General features: G+C 40.1%; 1 protein-coding gene across 2 annotated transcripts in view; it reads left to right on the top strand.

Moving 5' to 3' along the window:
• Nucleotides 1-15,925, top strand: part of LOC133358425 (pre-mRNA-processing factor 40 homolog B-like) — a 37,230-nt gene extending 21,305 nt beyond the window's left edge. The window contains exons 15-27 of one of the 2 annotated variants that reach the window (XM_061576739.1): nt 281-389; nt 928-1,078; nt 1,678-1,811; nt 2,732-2,846; nt 3,348-3,439; nt 4,001-4,117; nt 7,183-7,320; nt 9,703-9,798; nt 11,724-11,810; nt 12,570-12,669; nt 12,795-12,856; nt 13,419-13,568; nt 14,680-15,925. In XM_061576739.1, the coding sequence (XP_061432723.1) occupies nt 281-389; nt 928-1,078; nt 1,678-1,811; nt 2,732-2,846; nt 3,348-3,439; nt 4,001-4,117; nt 7,183-7,320; nt 9,703-9,798; nt 11,724-11,810; nt 12,570-12,669; nt 12,795-12,856; nt 13,419-13,568; nt 14,680-14,811 (1,483 nt within the window). In that variant the 3' untranslated portion in view covers nt 14,812-15,925. Of the gene's footprint in view, nt 1-280; nt 390-927; nt 1,079-1,677; nt 1,812-2,731; nt 2,847-3,347; nt 3,440-4,000; nt 4,118-7,182; nt 7,321-9,702; nt 9,799-11,723; nt 11,811-12,569; nt 12,676-12,794; nt 12,857-13,418; nt 13,569-14,679 lie in introns of both variants that reach the window. The other variant, XM_061576738.1, reaches the window with a different exon arrangement.
• Nucleotides 15,926-17,079: the final 1,154 nt, after the last annotated feature.

Here is a 17,079-nt window from a genome sequence, read left to right as displayed (position 1 = left end):
CTTAAGGACCCTTTGTTTAAATTTAAACCGCACTTCCAATGAGCACGGTTGTCTACGTATGGTGCAAAAGAAGTGCTAAATACATTGTCATAAACACAAGCACCCACATGTGGTCATACATTCACAATGGGTATATTTTATTTGATTGGCAGACATAGACTCCTGCTATTGTAAAAATCTAACTTGCTGTTAAGATGGAACAAGCTATAACGAGTGGTTGTGTAAATGTCCCAATTAACGCTAATCCATGGCTTCTGCACCACAACCCTCGACCCCACAGGAAGGCAGAGCAGATGTTCGGGAGCATGGAGGTGTGGAACAATGTACAGGAGCGGGATCGCAACGAGATTTATGAGGATGTGATCTTCTTCCTGGCCAAGAAGGAGAAGGCGAGTCACAAAACAATTAGACCAATTTTCTAAAATTATTTAACAAATTGCTCAACACATTTGTGTTGCTGCTTCTGAATAAGCACATAACCAATTACTGCTAGTGTGCATTTGTATCTTGGTCCAGGTGGTCCTTGAGTCTCCATGACCATCTGAACAGACACCTTCAGCTTTAAAGAGGCTGCTGTGTTGCCAGAAAAAAATTAGAACAGAAACAAAAAAACCATGATTAAACCTGTTGAATTGAAATTTGTAAGGGAACCCCATGATTTTTTTGTTGTTGTAAAATTGAGATTTAATGACACCAAGTCACTAGCAGAAGGAATTTCAATAATGACATTCATTTTACCTAGTTATCATAGACGAGTGAGAATCTCTTACTTTGACCAAAGTTGGCTCTTAGATCACATCATTCCCAAGCTTTGGCTTTACAATGATGGCCCATGTTCTTGTTAACATGCACATTTTGTATTGCTCAAATATATGTTGTTAAATCCACTCTACGGTCCACCCACCGCGTCCACTGCTGTGTGACCAGGAGGAGGCCAAGCGTCTACGTAAGAGGAACATCCAGGCACTCAAGAGCATCCTTGACAGCATGACAAGCGTCACATTCCGCACCACCTGGTCCGAGGCGCAGCAGCACCTTATGGACAACCCCACATTCGCGGAGGACGAGGAGTTGCAAAGTGAGGCCCTTGTTTTAATCCCCTCTTGCTGCCGTATACCCTTTTTCTCTCAATTATAACTCCACCAAGCCTAATGAAACTTGTATAGTAGCGTTTCCTAGATGCTACCTTTCTCTCTCTGTATTGGTATTTTGTGTATGGGTTGCAGTGTTGGTAATGCACCAGACAAACAATGAAAGGGTGCAGGTTAAAATCGTGGTCCAGGTTATTACTGACCCCATGATTTTGCTGGGATCAATATAAAGTTGGCAGTGGCTACCTTGGAGAGAATCACCCACACTACAGGAATGCAACAATTTTACAACTGCCCGTGATGTCCCAGGGGAGATTAGTTCCATCCTATTGAGTAGGAAAACATTTTAATTCTGTTATTTAACTGTACTCTCGAAAGTGTTGTCATTTGTGTTGTCCAATTGAAGAAAGTTAAAACAAGTTGTTCCAAGCATGCTTTGCTATGTTACCCCAAGCGAGTATTTTCTACACTAATTTTATTTTTGGCACGCTCTTATTTCTAGTAAAACACTCACCTCGGCATCGTGTCGTGCATCGTGTGATTGTGAATTTGTGTGCATGAACACCATGCTGGTTCTTGAGCACAGATATGGACAAGGAAGATGCACTGATATGCTTTGAGGAGCACATCCGTGCACTGGAGAAAGAGGAAGAGGAGGATAAAGAAAAAGGCCGACTGAGAGAGCGCCGCATGCAGCGCAAAAACCGTGAACTGTTCCAGGTGTGGCATCTGACGCTATATTCTTGTATACTCTTTGGTTCTTTTGGTAAAGTCACGTAGGTAGAAAAATAAATAATAAATCACGACGTTTCGATCGCAATACAAGCAATCGCCATCAGGTGGAAAGATACAGCAGTAGAACTGCTGAGCAAGAAATGGCTGCTGCAACAAGAGGTTATATATAGGTTTGAGGTGTGTGTCACCCAAGGGTAAGTAGGCGGGGTCAGAGATAGAAAGGAGTCCCGCCGCACACACAGCAGCTGCGTCAAAGGGAGAGGTTGGCATGTCAATGTAAACGAGTTTAATGGGAAGATAGCATGTCTATGTCAGAGGACCTGGCATAGCGCCACCTCATGGGCAACACAAGCTGCGGCTTTGGCTGCTGCACAGGGAGAGGCCAGCGTATCAACGCAAGAGAACCACCGTAACGGTAGCCGTGCCAGTGAGACAGCCTTTTACACAGCGAGAGCGACCGTTACATCGAGGCAAAAGGTAGCAGCGGTGGCTATGTTAGTCAGACCTTAGTCTGTTAATGTAAAGACATTTAACAAGGTGATGTAATTCAGAAAGTCGGAAATAACTGCTAAACAACGGCAGGAAGGATGGACACATCACAGCAAGTTAAGACTTTACCTGGTTAATAACATCCTTCCAATGATTGCTCAGTCTTTATATATCTTTCTTGTTCAGCAGTTCTACTGCTGTATCCTGATGACGATTGCTTGTGTTGTGATCGAAACGTCGTGATTTATTATTTATTTTTCTACCTACGTGACTTTACCAAAAGAGCCAAAGAGTGTGGATTCCTGCAGTCACGTAAGCTTAAAATCAAGATTATATTCATGTAGTAATGCTGCTACTACCTCTGGGCTGCATTATTTACGGTATGATACTCTGCATGACTGCTTTCTCCTGTACAGCTGTTTTTGGATGAGTTGCACAACAATGGGAAGCTGCACTCCATGTCTACATGGATGGATCTGTACCCGGCCGTCAGTGCAGACATTCGCTTTTCCAGGATGCTGGGGCAGCCAGGTAAGACACGATTAATTGCCGTACCCCCCTGTCTGCTCATCTCTCCACTTTTTATTCTGTTAGATCTCCTTCACTTGTTCTGCATCTCATCTGTCTTCAGTCTAACTTTTTACATTTGTTTTCCTTCTACCGGGTTGGCTGTCGATTACCTAGAATGTTCCGCTGCTACTTTTTTCCAATGTGAATTTTCATCGCTTAGCTATTGCGTCAGCTCCCCATTCTCTATAATCTCAGTTGCTTGTAAAATTTCACCTTGATTTCTCTGGTTCAATAATTGAGTCCACCCTGTTCATAAAATAACTTCGTTGAAGGACTATGAAAATGTGATAGCACTTGCATCACAAAGCTACACCAGCAGCTGTGTTCGAGAGTCTTGCCCAGCTGCTGTGCCATACACTTTGTAATTGCCAGCGGTGAAGCAGTGAGCCAGAGTGAATTGAGAATATACAAATACATCTCATCTGATTTTCAAGTCGGCAGCTTATTCATTGCATCTTGCAGGTTCTACACCACTGGATTTGTTCAAATTCTACGTGGAGGACCTCAAAGCTCGCTACCACGAGGAGAAGAAAATAATCAAGGATGTGCTCAAGGTACCGAGTGACAGCAGGCTTGCATTTCCTATACTAGTGTAAAAGTTGTGACTGTCTACCTGCCTTTTCACTATACTACTGTGGGAAATAAACGTTGGTTGGCTTATGGAGAGATTGATCCCCCACGAATGGAGGTAATTACCACCAAAGGCTGGTTATGTTGCCAAAAATACAAGCTGTGCTGCCTATTTGTAATAGTATGTTTAAAGTAATACCTTGTTTTCATAGTTAAAAGATATAACATTTACATGTATTGATAACTCAGGCTAGCATCAGTTCTCTCTTTAATACGGAAGCATTGCAGACAAAATTAATGTATGTAAATAATTGTTATTTTCCACCATGTGGCAGAGGTTGATGTAATGAGTAGTGGTGCCAGAATGTATCACCCCGGTCTCAATTATACTCGTAAGCTTATAAATTGTGAATTATCAACAACTTGGCAAGTATCTATCAGGTACCCAACTGTAAAGCAGAACAGCAATCTCAAATGTGACACTGTCGTGTTGGTCATCCGAGCTGTTTCTGTCCTCTTCTACCCACCCATACTCCTGTTCAAAGGACAAGAACTTCATGGTTGAGGTGAAAACGACGTTTGAGGAGTTTGCGTCCCTCATCAGCTCTGACAAGCGTGCTGTAACATTGGACGCAGGAAACGTGAAGCTCGCGTTCAACAGTGTATGTTTCGCAAAACATTTTGTTCCTGGTTCGAATGGGCTGGGTTTATACACCAAACTGTTCAGGGAGCCCACAAGCCAAGGCAAATGCTACCTACCATGAGCAGAAAACTTACCGTCTATACTGTCTGTTTTATAGATAAAGTTAATATTTCCTGTAATGTTCCTGCACTGTTTCATCACATTCGTGTGTCCCCCCACCCCAAAAAAAACGATTCACTATCAAAATTACTACAGTACCCTTGAACCACATTTTTCACTTATATATGTGATCTAGACTTGAAAAAAGGTTTCAAGAAACCGACAGTAAGTAAAACCTTGGATTGCGAGCATAATTCGTTCCGGAAATGTGTTTGTAATCCAAAGCACTTGTATATCAAAGCGAATTTCCCCATAAGAAATAATGGAAACTCAGATGATTCGTTCCACAACCCAAAAATATTCATTTAAAAATTATTAATACAAAATACCTTTTTATATTTTAATATTTAAATGTAATGTAAAGTAATCTAATTTATTAATAAAATGTAATCGTGGCTGGTGTGAGGGAGATGAGAGAGAGGAGAGGAGGGTTATTGTGTAGGACGACTTTCACTGTCACGAACGGAATCACTGCTATCTGTTGGCTCACTGGAATCTATTTGTGCGACTTTAACAAGGAACCTATCCAATGACACTTGCTTTTGCCTCCTTTTGAGGATGTTGACTATACGAGTGAGGCACGCCGACTGAGACCGAGCATGGGAGACGATTACCCACAATCCTGCAGCAAGAGAGAGAAGCACCATCGGCTCAGTTGTGATCACGTGACGCTCGGCAGACAAAGCGTATACGTACTTCTCGTATTGCAAGACCTCGCTCGTTTATCAAGTAAAAATTTATTTTAAAAATTTGCTCGTCTTGCCAAACACTCGCAGACCAAGTTACTCGCAATCCAAGGTTTTACTGTATTTGCATACTGCCAACATGGGTGGTATGATGCTTTGTCCAATGGCTCAAGGACCAAGTGGTTGGTCGCTAAGTTATTTTTAAATCGGGTACTTACGTCACCTGATGACCAGATCTTGTTGGGTTTATTCTTAATCATTGAGTATGCGTTCATAATAGCATATTTGCAATATGATATAATTTTGGTGCTGCTTATACACCAAGCAGCTCATGTGTTTAAAATTTACAAGAATATGCTAACATCCGCCTGCCAGCATTCCTGTCCGCTTGGCTGATTTACCCAAAGAGTCTGGAAGTGATTTTAAATTACTCTCCATGAGGATTTTTACATTCACCATTTTTCCGTCACTCAGGTAGTAGTGTGCCGAGTCATGAAATATTAAACACATCTGGTATTCCACTTTGGTAAATTGCATGATGTAGTTCTTTGGTTTTTTCGGTAAAGTCACGTATAAAAATAAAATAATAAATTAAATAATAGCATACGACGTTTCGATTGCAACACAAGCAATCATCATCAGGTATAATGAAATAGCGACATAGAATATAACCAGAAAACTATAGACAGACATATAAGCAGACAGATATCACCAAGATACATAGAGAGAGCAACCCAGGTACAGAGAGAGGTGATCGTCTCTGTGGGGTGGCCTTAAATAGACAGAGGGGGGCGGAGGCAGAGAGAGGGAGGGGGTAGGGAAAACATTTACATGTCAATGAGTACGAAGGGAGGGGAGTAAGGTAAGCAGGCTTAGAGGGAGACAGAACACACTAAATTAAATAACCTAGCAAAGTATCGAAATGTTATGTAAAACGACACAGAGAGTCGGTCAACACACAATTAACGCATTGCCTGGTCGATTACGTATTTCAAAGATTGCTAAGTTAGAATTTAAGTGTGAAAATTCCAAAGAAAGACAAAACATAAAAAAGAGGAACGGAGACACAGACAGAGCAGAACCTAAGAACGATACAAAACGAGTGTAGACAGAGAAAATTACACTAAATATACAGGCAGAGAGAGAGAACAAGAAACCCAGAGAGAGAGAAAAAGGTAAACTTAATTTAGTGTGTTCTGTCTCCCTCTAAGCCTGCTTACCTTACTCCCCTCCCTTCGTACTCATTGACATGTAAATGTTTTCCCTACCCCCTCCCTCTCTCTGCCTCCACCCCCCTCTGTCTATTTAAGGCCACCCCACAGAGACGATCACCTCTCTCTGTACCTGGGTTGCTCTCTCTATGTATCTTGGTGATATCTGTCTGCTTATATGTCTGTCTATAGTTTTCTGGTTATATTCTATGTCGCTATTTCATTATACCTGATGATGATTGCTTGTGTTGCAATCGAAACGTCGTATGCTATTATTTAATTTATTATTTTATTTTTATACGTGACTTTACCGAAAAAACCAAAGAATAATTCCTGCAGTCACGAAAGCTCCAAAATTAAGATTGCATGATGTAGGTTAGGGTACCATGAGGAGCCTCTGTCCTTGCGAGATGTATTACCATGGCACCATGGGTCACAAACTTCCTGACAGGCAAGAAACTATGGAATGGGCCTGCACTTGGTTAATATGTATCTAGAAAAAAATTCTAAATTAAAAGCAAAAAACCCACGACGTTTCGATCGCAACACAAGCGGTCTTCATCAGCTACAGAGAAAATAGGCGAGCAAGCCTCCAAATGTCGCTGCTTATAATGGCTCCAGAGTGAGTGGGCAGGGGAAAGGGCTGTGCAAGAGACAGGGGGAGAGAGAGGGGGTGGGGCAGAAGACCGCTTGTGTTGTGATCAAGACGTCGTGGGTTTTTTGCTTTTAATTTAGATTTTTGTTTTCTATCTACGTGACTTTACCGAAAGAACCAAGAATATGAATTCCTGCAATCACGAGAGTTTTAAGTCTAAATTTAATATGTATCTCTAAATGTATATATTTTCATTGCTCAGTATTATTGCATTATAAAATATTAAGGCATCTGCAGCTCAAAGAGATAATGGGAGACCGTTGTTGATAAGGCCCAACAGGTTACTTATTGACTAAACACCCATTTACAGGCTTCCGTGGCAAAAAGTACAAACCCAGAAACATTTTGTGTAATGGCGTCTGAATGAATGCAGCTGATTGAGAAAGCGGAGGCACGTGAGAAAGAACGCGAGAAGGAGGAGGCCCGCAAACAGAAAAGAAAGGAGGCTGCATTCCGCAACATGCTGAAGCAGGCGACCCCTCCTCTGGAACACGACTCCAAGTGGGATGACGTAAGCAAGATTGTCGCCATTTCTACAGTTAATTGTCTAAGCCTTGCCCCAAGACGATTTGTTAGCTGCATGTCAATTTAATGTGTCAAAAGTCTAACCATGCTCAACTGATCTTGATGCAGTGCTTAAATCTGTTGGTGGTGATAAGCCAATTCTTTGAAATGCCACATTACTCTGGTTGGAGGTACTTTATCAATGGGATGATCACTTCACTTTCCACAATATGCGGCCTATTACTTTATAAGGATGAGTGGAATGCAGCCGCTAGTAAATTAGAAATGCTGTCCTTTATAGCTTTCTCATAATCACATCTTTTTGCCCACTATTGACTATAAAGTGAGACACTTGAGAGTGTCTTAGATTGTTTAATTAACTTACATAGCAATGGGAAGCATTGCTTGCAGAAACAACAAAATTAATTGGATTGTTGTGCCATTTTCTTTTCTCTTATCAGAGCTGTTATGGAATGATTATCTTCATATGAACTATCAGACATTCCTTATTAGTCTAGTGCCCTTGGGACAAAAAATGCATTATAGGCTAATATTATGGAATTCTTGCTAATATGATAGCCATCTTGAGCATCTGTAAAACACTGATTGTGAAGTATGTCCTATTAAATTGTCCACACATACATTGAGCTATTATAAATGCATTGTCTTCAGCACCAACATAGTTACGTCTTATATCACATTTTTGAAAATGCGTTGTAGCCAATTTTGATACAACACTGCACCAATGCACTCTAGTGCCTGCACTGGCTTCTTGTTGTGTGCATGACTGCTATGCCGAACTCTGATTTGTGATTCTTTACTTGCTATTTGAAGCAGCATAATGCGGAGAAATATAAATTAGATGTCACTGTGTCCAGCATGGTTCTTTGTGACATGTTATTCACAGTCAACAGCCACACAGGAAAGCAGCACAAACAATTCAGTCCATCACATTTTGTTCCGCATTGATAAGTTTAGATATAATTCTTGGTAGATATTGCTTGGTCTTTGTGCAATATAATGATATTTGTAATTGGATTTTAGCAAAATATTGCTTATTCAAGATTGTGGCCTTGTTTATGTTCACTTACAAGTTGTACTTGTACATGTTATTTGATGCAGTGCATGGTTGTGTACAAGTTGTCAGCTGTGTTTTTTCAGCATGTATACTCTGTATTGTTGTATTCCGGATTATTTATGTTGTACTTGACACATTGCACATGTGTGTTTTAAATGGGTCTTCAGGTTTAATTTATACTGTTACAAAAGGCATGCTTAAAACAATTAGAACTGATATTATTGGGTCTTTCGGTAAAGTCACGTAGATAGGTTAAAAGAAAATATTTTAAAAAATAACAAAAAACTATGACGTTTCGATCGCAACACAAGCAATCGTCATCAGGAGAAAAAATAGATAGAAATCTGCTGAGGCTGGATGTTTTAAAGGTTTGAAATGGTTGTAGCTTCGGGGTCATAAGCGAAGTGGGCGGGACTAGTGATGTTAAAGTGAGAGATTAGCATGTCAATGTAAGATCGCAGAGCCACCGCCACATCAAGGATAACGAGCAACGGGACAGCAATGAGACATTTAACCTGTTAATGTAAAGAAATTTAGCCTGTTAATGTAAAACCAGAGAGTCGAAAATAACTACTAACATCGGAAGGTAGGATGGAAACATCACAGCCAGTTATGACTTAAAAGTGTTTTTTTTCGACTCTGGATTTACATTAACAGGTCTTTACAGATTCGAAGTTTTCGTGACTGCAGGAATCCATCCTGTCTAGGTTTTTAACTTTACCGAAAGAACCAGAGAGTATGGATATTTTTTGTGTAGATCACCAAAAATGTACAGCACATGAGAACCTTTCCTGTCTTTTGTCGATAAATAAGTAAAAGCATCACCCAGCTCAAGCGAGCTTTGCTGCAGAATTTTTCTCTGGAGGTTTATTTTATTTGTTACACAGATTATACCATTTAGCCAGTTGCCTGGCTATTTTACAATGGAAATTCGTTGGTGGGGGAATTTCCACATTGCCATGGTGATGGACACTTTATGTTGCTGATTGCATCAAGGAGCATAAACCATCATGCCAACTCCAGTCATCCTCGCAGCGGCTTTTGGTTCGCCATGAAACAAAGACGGTCACTACATCGTGCACTTTCAGATGCGCTTCTGCGGCCGTCTGGAACGCTCTTCCGATATTACTAAGCCACTGGAGCTATGCACTTTTAAATCTAGATATAAAACTTTTCTTAAGAAATTATTTTTGTGTTTAGTTTGTCGTTCTTCCGCCGCACCTCCGATTAGCACAGTTGTCTGCATATGGTGCAAAAGAAGTTCATACATACGTGTCCTTAATGTTGTGTGTGTCTGTGAATGTGTTCAAGGTGCGAGACCGCTTCGTCAATGACTCAGCCTTTGACCAGATCACTGTAGAGTCGGAGCGCATCCGCCTCTTCAAGGAGTACGTGGGTGCCCTGGAGGTGTGTGCTCCCCCTACTCAGTGCTGGGTTAATACATCTTTGCATGCCAACATATGGACACCTAAACATATAATTCCCCGTACATGAATGGTGTTTCAATTATTGCATACACTTTGATACATTTGCTTGCATAGGATGCACGTTAAAGATGGATAATTACATTTAGCATACAGGCATGACACGGAAGGGTGTGTATAGTGATCTGTACTGTGCCTGGCTGCAGTTTCCTTTGCTTTGCTGATGTTCACAATTCAGCAGGAACTTATTTTCGGCTGAGTCAACCTTAAAAGACACCCAGTCCAGGTTAAATATAAGCTACTGTTAATATTATGTATGAGCAGAAATGTAACTTTCACTGAGTTCATAATATGTTGGGCTAACTGAATTGTTCTAACTAGTTCATACATTTACTCATACAATGGTTTTATAGCAGAAAGACAAAATAGATGCATTGCATACATTCACATGTCACCAGAAGAATAGGACCTGTATTGGATATTCGTTCACTTGTGTTATGTTGTTCATGAACTTACAAGTCCTTTGTTCAGCATGATTGCATCTGATACTTAATTTTGAGCCGCTACTGTTGATTGCCAACATACATTCACAAAAAACATTGCAATCAAAATCATCACATGCATTCACCTTATTGGATATGCAAACATGTGAAATCAGAACAAATAATATCCAAAGCCAATAAAACTTGAGTCTGACGCTAACACCTATTACACTCTTACACGGAGAAGGCACAATAACTACTGTGCTGTGCTAAACCAGTATGCATGGATCAAAATAGAATAGTACAACTCAAGTCCCAATACCCCTTCTGGGACCATGCAATCACCATCCTTAACATATTGCCATATGCAAGAATAGAATGCATCCATCTCTTTAAATGTTTGGTAGAAGGCTTCAATATTTGGAAGTGATTAATGTGTGAATATCCAGCTTCCCAGAAGATGAGGATATTGCATAAATATTGTGCCAGCACTCCCCCATTTAATTACAGGTCTGTGAGACAAAAGAGCAAATCCGGTTGTTTGCCATATGGTCCTGGCAGTTGCATTAGTTGAGAATACCTCATGGAGGTGAATACAAAAAGATTGCATAAAAAATGTTAATTTAATCAACTAAAAATAATTACACATTCCCAGAGGGAGGTTCACAAACACTTTAAGTACCAAATTAAAATTAGGTGAGGTTTAAGTCAGAAGCCCAATTAAGGAGCAGCCAAACTGAATGGTAATGTTAAGTCCCAAAATAGCCATATTTTTAATGACTAAACATTGCCAGAAATATTGTTTGCCAACATTTTCAACACAGCATCTGTTGTATTTGAAAATAATCCAAACCTTTTTTTAGTGCAATGCAGAAGTGGTTTTGAGTGGTATTGACATGCTTTTAATCATCATCTCTTTCCATTGGAAAATTTTATTCACCGTTAATTACTCTCAAATGTAAATTTTGCCTCCTGGGTTATCAATTTGAGACTGTTGAAACCTTGACATTTGCTAACATTTATTGTGATGTAAAATTTTGTAATTGCAATCTATTTTTACAAACTTTTAAGGTAATTGTCCCTGTGGTTGAATTAAGTGGTTCACTCACTGTTATGAGCTCAATTACCAGTTTATTTGCCAGCCACACACAACGTCAGTGGAAAAGTGGTATCTTAACCTTTCCTGCACCTCACCTAGATCAAGTGAACCGTTAATATTAAAGTATATGGTGTGTAAACATCAGCGCTGGAGAAACAAATAGGGTCAGGCTTGGTAGTGGGTGTAAACTCCCTTGTGCACAATTCTGATATGAATACTCACCCACTAATAGAACTTACCCTCGTAGTTTGTGCGGTTATAATAGGGATCTTTCTTACAGAGATGCCGATTATTTGATGTTGCTGCTACTGATATCTTGTGATACAGGTGGAGTGCCAACACTACCACCCCAAACACAGCCGAAAGCACTCAAAGAAATCTAAGAAACATCGGAAGCGCTCTCGTTCCCGCTCGGTGAGAAGATCCACTCACACCATGTACATCTTGTCATGGAAATACATGCATTCAATGCCACTGCACGGTATTGTATGGTTTAATTTTAGCTGCTGAATAATTTTATGAACACGAAATACAATTATTGCTCCATGTCAACGAATTAATGTAGGGTATTACTGTTTCAATATACTTTTATGATAATTACTTTAAACAGGGATATTTGCTAGTTTATCTGACTAACCACCGAACTTGTGCATTTATATTGAGTTATTTTCACGGAGTTGTTTACAGTGGAGCGATGGTGCAGCGGTTAGCGTGCTGCAGTATGAACGCTGAAACCTGAATATCGATTCCTGGTCATGGCTAAAATTAGTGGCCAGTGATATCTGAACCAGTTGTAGCACCTGCTTTAATCAACCTACACTTAGTAGCACGATTATGTATTGTCAGGCAGTTCTCCCATGGCTGACACAGCATGGGGAAGCCTTCATCAAACTGTCGATTGACAAAGAGCTGAAAATTATATTAACATCTAGTCTATTGAATCTAGACTTTTTGTTCATTATTCTGGTAGCATGTAATTTTGTTAGGATGCCCTGTGTTGTTCTATATTGGTGGAATAATGTAATGCCCTTTTGTAAACATCCACTTGTATGTTGAACTTCTTTGGTACCATACGTAGCCAACCGTGTTAATCAGAGGTGCGCATATTGGCAAATCTTGCCTGCAACTCAAATGCTGTTACTATGCACAAATGTAACAAGAGTGAATACACAGGGATCTGAGTCAGAAGAAGACGATCATCACCACCGCGTGAAAAAGAAGAAGCGATCTCGTTCCAAGTCTGCATCCGAGCGCTCAAGCAGCGCTGAATCTGGTGAATTTAAGTACCAATTATTTGCCGAGCTATCACTCCTTGTTTGAAAACACCATTGCCTTTGTAACTGTGAGCATATTAAAATAATTAACTTTTTCTATTGTTGCTATTTTCAAAACCATCAGACCGCAGCTCAAAGAAATCAAAGAAACATAAGAAGAAGAACAAAAAGAGAAGACACAGATCAGTGAGTCGCGACTTTGTGTAATGCTCTTTATAATGCCTGTTGGCTGTGGGATTATCATGCTTTGTTAGCATTATTAGCTTGTCATGGACATGGTGATGTGCCAATATTTGTGTTTTCCATTTTAAAAATGTATTCTGCAAGCATTAATTACAGTGCACATGACTTATAGTCTTTAAAAATTTCAGCTCTATTCCTGTCTTTTAAATGGCGATTTAGACATCCGTTTTTTCTATGAAGTTGTCTGCCCAAGCTTGTACCGTGAAATATCTTGAGTATCTTTGATATTTGTCAAGTTCTTGTTTACCATAAAGAAAATACCTAGCCTGTAAAATTCATGGCAACATTTTTACTTGGTATATTTGAATAAAGATTTATGAGCCAATATTGCAGTCCACTGTTTCCTTCCATAGCTTATGCAATATTAACCAGGGTTTAAAGGTTAGGTTATATTTTCTATTGGCATGGATTCAATTCTGCCTAAATGAGCAGGAGTTCAGACACACAGCGTGCTGAATGATATATCGATCAGCTCTTAATAGCTGTTCCACATGCAATCTCTCAGAACTCGGTCGAGTCAGAGGAAGTGAGGGAAAAGGAGAGGGACCGGCGGGATAAGGACAAGGACAAAGACAAGGATAAGGAGAGGCATCGTGAGAAGGAACGCACAGACTCGCACAAATCCCCAAAGCGCTCTGGCAGCAAAAAGGACAAGGTAGGTTTAATGGTCGTGATGCTGTTGGCAACATTTTTATTTTGTACGTTATCATGGTGCCCCCTATTGAGCTAATTTCTTTCGATTCATTTTTTTTCTCTAAATTCCTTTGCAAATCTGTGCTTCTAACGTCTGAATTGTGCTTTGCACAGTGCACATCTACTCCAATGATGCTGAATACAGGAAATAGGTCCTATTTTGTTCCTTTGTAAGCGTAGTAGCTTGTTTATAGTATGGACCAAGTGTTTCCATGTGTTACTGCTTTGCTGCCTCAATGGATTCCTATAGCATTCTGGAAGACAAAAATAGTGCAAGACCAATTTGCTTTTTTCAGACACTACAGTCATGTTTACTCAGGAGAATTCATTATTTCCTATGTGGTTATGCCTTTTGAATGTGTAAAATGCAGCTCCTTTAACAATTTCGTTCTCTTAGATGTGTACTCATCTCTCCATAAAACCATGTACCCGGTTAGAAACTAAATATTTTTGTATAAATCAAATTACTCGTGGAATAAAATACCCAATATAACCTTCCCTTTTTTTACAAAGCCATTCGATGGTCGGTTTATAAGAAGTTATTAAAATATAGTAATGAAGGAAATGCTAAACACTTGTGACCAAATCACCTGAATGCATACAACCGTGGAGGTGTAGCGTTGAGCCTAGATATCGCTTGAATGGACAACGACTGCATAAAACAGGTGTTATCGGCTGCTGCAAAGTGGTATTGTGGGTAGCAGAGGGCAGTCCATCAATTGAATTATACTATGCTCCTCTATGTATGCTCCCCTCCATCACTAACCCATTCTGACCAGTATGGTCCTCATCCAGCAATGGATTGCCAAAAGGGTAAATTACTTTAAGCAGCATAAAAGGGTCACCATCTAGTGTTTCCTGAGAGGCTCATTGAAGTGACTAGAAGCAGAAGTGTGCCACCACCGAGGCCTTTTTCTGATAATACATGATCTTCTGTCTACCGGAGTTTTATCAGGATGTTCCTTTGCTTTCAGTTAAGATCTATAACTATTATCCCATGCCCCCATTGTCTCTGCCCCAAGAGGGCTACTGCAAGTGAGCATTGCTTTTGTAAATGTATGTTGCGCATTCAGACGGGGTGGGACACCTCGGAGAGTGAGCTGAGCGAGGGGGAGCTCGAGAAGCGGCGTAGGGTCCTGCTGCAGCAGCTCGCCGATGATGCGAGGCGCAAGCGCGACACCACGGGGACGGGGCGCGATGCGTGAACAATACAGCGACAACAGATCAACAGCACCAGCGCCTACAACAACATAGGCACCCCAAATGGTCCTCCAGAAAATGTTTTTGTGCAGAAACGCAGTTATTTTTCTAATTGGAACACCCGAGATGTTCCAAGGGAAGCCGTGCATTCTGAGAAATGACTACTTGTAAACTGAGGTAGGTGTGGGCAAGTTTTTGCTTTGGATCGTAGCTATTGGTGCTCGGTTTTCCTGCTTCCACATCCATCAAGTTCACAGCCAACTTAAGTGATGATCCAATGATCAGAAAAAAGACAATTGTTATGCTTGGCATTTGAAACCACATTGGATTAATACAAATATGGGAGTAATTTTCCTTTATGTGATGTGAATATGCATTTGCCAGATACATGAAAGTATGATCTATTCTATTTTGTTACAATGTCATCTGGGCTATGTGGAAGGTTTCTGCTCGGTTAAAATCCCCTTTTAAAACTCGTGTTTAGTCGTGTATGAGGAGTGCACGGAAATAAACATTTCTCAACCGGAAAAGTTGTGCTTCATGAAATAATCTTGACGATTTAGAGGTTTGCTTGTTAAATATTTCCTGCAGCTTTTATCGTTCACCTATTTGAATTGTATATTGCGTTTGCGACCAAGGTGAACATTATCCTGTGTCACTGCTGTATATTTGGTACTTATTAAAAGTTCCAATGGAAAAGCAACAAAAATATGACCGAGAAGGTGGTGCGTCACCAAATGACTTACCTTGAATAGCACATTTTTTTGTTGAGTACAAAAATATATTTTCATTAATACATTTCCCCCTTTTTGTATCATTGTATCCTATCATTTAGCGGCCATGTAAAATACGCCCTTACAGGTGTTTTAAATTAATGTTTTTATTTGCTTTAAGACCGAAATTTTAATTCTTTGTTTCACGATTTACTGTTGTGTAATGTTTATTTTGCAACTTACATTTTTGATGACACCAAAAGGTGTTCGCAACTTGGCATATTTTGTTTTGAGAGGGAGGCAGCAGTCTTATTTTTTTAGAAAAATATTTGTCAAACGTTGGTTCCAGTTGCGTTTAAGTTGACGTTTAGTTGAAAAATAAACATTTTCGAAAAAATATTTAAAAGGTGTTCGACAGTTTAATCGGGATACAACACATACTATTACCGTGATGGGTGTTCACAAACTTTAGGTCCTTGTTCATTGCTTGATTTATCTGAAATTATAATGGAAATTCTGTTGTAAATTGTGGGGTTTTTTTCATTATACTGACCAACATTTATTATTGCCATGTTTTGCATGAAATATTACCTCAAAAATCTTAACGAAAGCACTTTACACATTTCTTTGGCAATATCTCATTGGTTTGCAATTATGTGCTAATTTTAATAGTTTACAGTGATTTTGTTATTCCTCTGTCATTCCAATGCTGGATGAAGGCCTCCAGACTCCGTTATCGATCATGGAGGTTGTTTGACCGTTTATCACCATTTGGGTAGTACTGTGAAGGAAAGGGGGTGTGGGGTGGAGGGTTGCTGAGGTATCATAAGCAGGACCGGTTAACATATAACTCGCCACTGACATGTCTATAGTAGCTGAAGGAGCTCGGGGGGAGGGGGGGATGCCTTACTCGATCTAAAGGTTTTGGTCAGTTCTCGAAGCCACATTGATAAATGGTGAGGAATGGTCAATAACTTCCACAATCTGCAAGATTTCTGGAGGCCCCCATCCAGCAGTAGATTGATAAAAATGACTACATAATGAAAACTGGAAATTGAGCGTGTCCCAAGGTCATCAACCAAACAGATGGAGTGATAAAAGTATTGTGGAGATAAATTATTACATTTCAGGAACATGAGCTGTTTGGCAAGGCCTGTGCACAACTGGACTGACCGCAGCTGATGTTGACGATTATAGTAATAATTTCGACATGAAGTAATACTTTGCTATCATGTCTAGTAAAGCAGGGGTGTGGATGGAAGCTGAAGTAACTCAGATGCCAGAGCGTTAGACTGAAGAGCTAAAGGTGCCTGGTTCAATTCTGGTATTGGGCATAGTGCTTATTTTTACTTCGTTCACCAAGTGGTACTTCCCATTGTCTACCATTGTGTAAACTTTGACAGACCCTAATAACCAGTGCAGCATGAGGAAGCAGTGGAGTGACAAGGCTCGGGTATTTTTTGCTCATCACCACAATGCAGAAATGCATTATGAACTGCAATTGAGCATCATTGGTAATGGCAAATAACCACTCGAGTCACGTGTTATACTCTCTTCTAA

Source organism: Lethenteron reissneri, chromosome 7, assembly GCF_015708825.2.
Source record: "Lethenteron reissneri isolate LAM-NWPU_2019-01 chromosome 7, ASM1570882v1, whole genome shotgun sequence".
Lineage (NCBI taxonomy): Eukaryota > Metazoa > Chordata > Hyperoartia > Petromyzontiformes > Petromyzontidae > Lethenteron > Lethenteron reissneri.
The sequence above is the reverse complement of the archived record's forward strand: the minus strand, read 5'-3'. Positions and strand labels throughout refer to the sequence as shown.